General features: G+C 38.3%; 1 protein-coding gene across 1 annotated transcript in view; it reads left to right on the forward strand.

The window, feature by feature from the left end:
- lmx1a (LIM homeobox transcription factor 1, alpha) overlaps positions 1 to 3,730 on the forward strand; it is a 30,145-nt gene extending 26,415 nt beyond the window's left edge. The window contains exons 6-8 of the mRNA XM_036582635.1: positions 551 to 644; positions 3,270 to 3,437; positions 3,553 to 3,730. Coding sequence (XP_036438528.1) covers positions 551 to 644; positions 3,270 to 3,437; positions 3,553 to 3,689 — 399 coding nt within the window. The 3' untranslated portion in view covers positions 3,690 to 3,730. The remainder of the gene's footprint in view (positions 1 to 550; positions 645 to 3,269; positions 3,438 to 3,552) is intronic.
- Positions 3,731 to 4,131: the final 401 nt, after the last annotated feature.

Genomic DNA, 4,131 nt, shown 5'->3' on the forward strand with positions numbered 1-4,131 from the left:
TAGTAGACTTACTTTTATGCAACATCATTTCAATGCACAGCATTAGCTATTGTCATGGTTGTAGCAATGTTCATATTTCGACTGTTTATTGACCTCATAATTCAGAGCATGCAGTGGAAAAATATATGTAGGACAAAATGTATCTGGTTTGGAACCATTTTGTTAACCGCAGGATGCAACAGGGGCTATTTTCAAAAATCCCATTCATTTGTGCCATAGAGAAATCCAGCTTGGACCCAGAATTCCTAACATGGGCATGAAATCCCAGAATGACAACACGACTTCAGAGGTCTATAAAACAGTGACAAATACAATATGATAACACATCGATGTTGTGTTTATAATGTATTTTTCTAATTAATTAATATATTGAACACTTCTTCCACCGGTGTTGTTTGTTAACAGTATGTTATGGTTTTCAAGCTACTTCAAGAATAATAATAATAATAATAATAATGAAGTAAATAATTGATCAGCTGAGTGTTGGTCTATTGGCAGCTACCAGAACTTTAACATTAAGTATAGTATCTTTTTCTGGAATGAACTGCAGATGAAGAAACTGGCCAGACGACAGCAGCAGCAGCAGCAACAGCAGCAGTGCCAATCTCCACAGGAGCAGAGAGACGCCCAAACACTTCCCACTGGTACAAAGCCACACTCACTACCTACACCACTGTCCTCCACTCCTCCACTCTCAGACCCTACAGTGCTCAGATACGACTCAGTACTATTTGGGTGGTGGATCATTCTCAGCACTGCAGTAACACTGACGTGGTGGTGGTGCGTTAGTGTGTGTTGTGCTGGTCTGAGTGGATCAGACACAGCAGTGCTGCTGGAGTTTTTAAACACTGTGTCCACTCACTGTCCACTCTATTAGACACTCCTACCTTGTCGGTCCACCTTGTAGATGTAAAGTCAGAGACGATAGCTCATCTGCTGCTGCACAGTTTGTGTTGGTCGTCCTCTAATCCTTCATCAGTGGTCACAGGACGCTGCCCACAGGACGCTGTTGGCTGGATATTTTTGGTTGGTGGACTATTCTCAGTCCAGCAGCGACACTGAGGAGGTTAAAAACTCCAGCAGCACTGCTGTGTCTGATCCACTTAGACCAGCGCAACACACACTAACACACCACCACCACATCAGTGTTACTGCAGTGCTGAGAATGACTGACCACCCAAATAGTACCTGTGATCTGTGAGGGTCCATGGGGGTCCTGACCACTGAAGAACAGGGTAAAAGGGGGCTAACAAAGTATGCAGAGAAACAGATGGACTACAGTCTGTAACTGTAGAACTACAAAGTGCACCTATACAGTAAGTGGAGCTGATAAAATGGACAATGAGTGTAGAAACAAGGAGGTGGTCATAATGTTATGCCTGATCTGTGTATATTAACACATCCTTAACAGGACAAAAAACTCAAATTTGGCACTTTTAAGCAAATGCACAATTTCTATGTATTTGAGTTTAACATGTTGGAAAAAAATCTAAAATAAGCCATAACTTTTACATTAGAGTATGCTAACTTGATTTGTTCATTTATTTTCACTTAAAAAAAATCAACAAAACATAATCTGACCAGGGGTGCACAAACTTTTGCACACGACTGGATTTTTCAATTAAATATAAAGGTTTTTGTTAGCAAAAAACGTCTCTTTACAAACACTTTGGGTATATTTTGCAAGTATATACTTACATTACTCAGTGTTCATGTTCCTCAAAGTGGCTTTCATGATAAAAAGAGCAGGTTTTGCCAAAATAATGATTTCACATTTGTCTTTATATGAAGGGTTTCGTTTCAAATCACAGTATAGACCACTTTTAAGAATGAGATTCGTTGTTGGGAGTGGGCTTTCTGCATACACTAAATATTAAGGCTATATAAAATTAAATATCACCATCAATGAGATATAAAATTGTTTTCCCTTATTATTCTCCAGCTGTTACAAATGGCTATACGCATCATCTACTGAGAACACACTTCTGCACATTTTAATGCAGAATTATTGTTCATTTGCTGTATTTAACATATAAAACAAATAAAACATAAAATTTGGCCTGTGCAAACATTGTGGCTCATTTTATAATTGGGTCATTCTACAGAAACGTTTACAGAAACGTAGCATTTACAGATATATTACACTTGAAAAACATGTCAGTGTTACAATTTATTTATATTTTTAAATAAAACAATGTTATTTTAACAATTACACCTTCTTGAGTCGTCAATTTAGCAATATTGGTTTTTAAATCAATCATATAGAATTCCAATCTCCACAGAAGAGCTCGTCCCCACAGTCATGTGTAAAGGGTGAGGCCATATTTTGAAGTAGAGAGAGAAAAAAACGTTTTTTTCCGCAATTTTGACTACAATAATCTATACATGAATATGGGCTATATGAATTAAATGATATGAAGAAAACAAAGGCCAAATAAATATTATAAAATATATAAAATATATAATGAAAGTTGTCCCCAGGAGTCGTGTCACTGGTGTTACCGCTTAACAAAAAATCTCTTATTTTGAAATAAAAGTCACACTGATGACATCACTTGACTTCTTTTACCTGTTTTCTGAGGATCTATGAATAAAAGCACATGGTGAGTCCACTGTGTCTTTCAGTTATCAGAGATTTTCTCATTTAGCTCATGATTTCATATGAAGCTTTTAGCTGAAGTCACTGGTGTGACCGACTTTATTCTATTATAATAGAATTCAGACGGATTAAATTACATATTTTAGTGGATATTCCATGATTGACAACATGTGGTTTGATGTTCTGTAGCAGCAGTTTTGTAAAATGCATTCTTCATTAAAACTGTCTCTGGTGTTTCCTTTCTTATGTGCAACACCAATGAGGATCAGTAACACCAGTGACTCCTATGGACAGACAGAAAAGTGGACGTTTCTGTAGAGTGACCCATTTAATGTTTTATTTTTGTCCAATAATTTCAATATATAAAATTGTTCTTTTAAATTTGCAGAAGTTTGTTCCTTGTAAAGGATGTGTTCACTTATTTTAAATCAACAAAACATTGCGCCATTTGACCGGGGGTGTCTTTTGCATACGACTGCAGAACAGTTGCTGCTTTGTTCAGCAGGTTTCACAAGGAGTTAGGTAATAATGAGATCTAAGCTGCTGCAACCTAACAAAGAAATCATGCTTGTTTAATTGAGAACATTTTGGGACGTTAGAATGAACCCACACTTTGAGCAGGCGGCGTATGTTTAAGATGATCTGTGTTTTTCTTTTCTCCCTCTCACAGCACCCTCTTGTGGACTGCCAGTAGAACTGAAGAGCATGGACTTGTATGTGTCCGTAGCCCACCAGCAACAGCAGGCTGTGTCACTGGAGTCCCACAGCTTTAAGCTGGACCCTTTCCGCCAAGGCCTGACCCCTCCTCAGATGCCCGGAGACCACATGAACCCATATGGTACTAAAAGGCATAGACTTCTCTTGAAAACCACAGACATCTGTCTAACCACACAGTAAGCAAAGGCCAGTTCACTTTCCGTTTTTGTGTCTCAGCCTTGTATCTCTCTCTTTAGGCTGTGAGGCCTTCTACAATGACGTGGACGACAGCCCTCTGTGTCACCTGGGAGACTGCATGTCGTCGGAGGGGACGTCCCTCCTGACGCCGATTGACCGGCTGTATTCCATGCATGACTCTTACTTTGCCTCCTGAGTGTAAGGTGATGCGTGTGCATGTGTGTGTGTGTGTTTGTGTATTCGGTCCAGCACTCTGGGATTAATGATGCATAACTTTGAGAATGTATTTGCTCTCGACTCTTTGTAATTCCTATTTATTGATGTTTGTCCTGTCTGTAATCTGTCTAAGTCAATGGACTGAATTCACATTTAAATAAATGACTGATCCAATAAGAAAAGTCGATGTACAAATAATAGATATGACCTGTGAATTAACTAAACACAGCAAATTAAATATGCATTAATCATATCCACAAAGTAGTAAACACAGTACTGTGCAAAAGTCAAAGACCACCCTTCATTTCTTTAATTCTCAGTCAATATGGTCATTAAGAACATGTCATGCATTTATCATGAGATATTTCTGAAGAAACTGGATATAAGATAATCCACTTGCATAACGAAGGGAAAGTCCAAGA

This window comes from Colossoma macropomum, unplaced genomic scaffold (genome assembly GCF_904425465.1).
Source record: "Colossoma macropomum unplaced genomic scaffold, Colossoma_macropomum, whole genome shotgun sequence".
NCBI classification, from domain to species: Eukaryota; Metazoa; Chordata; class Actinopteri; order Characiformes; family Serrasalmidae; genus Colossoma; species Colossoma macropomum.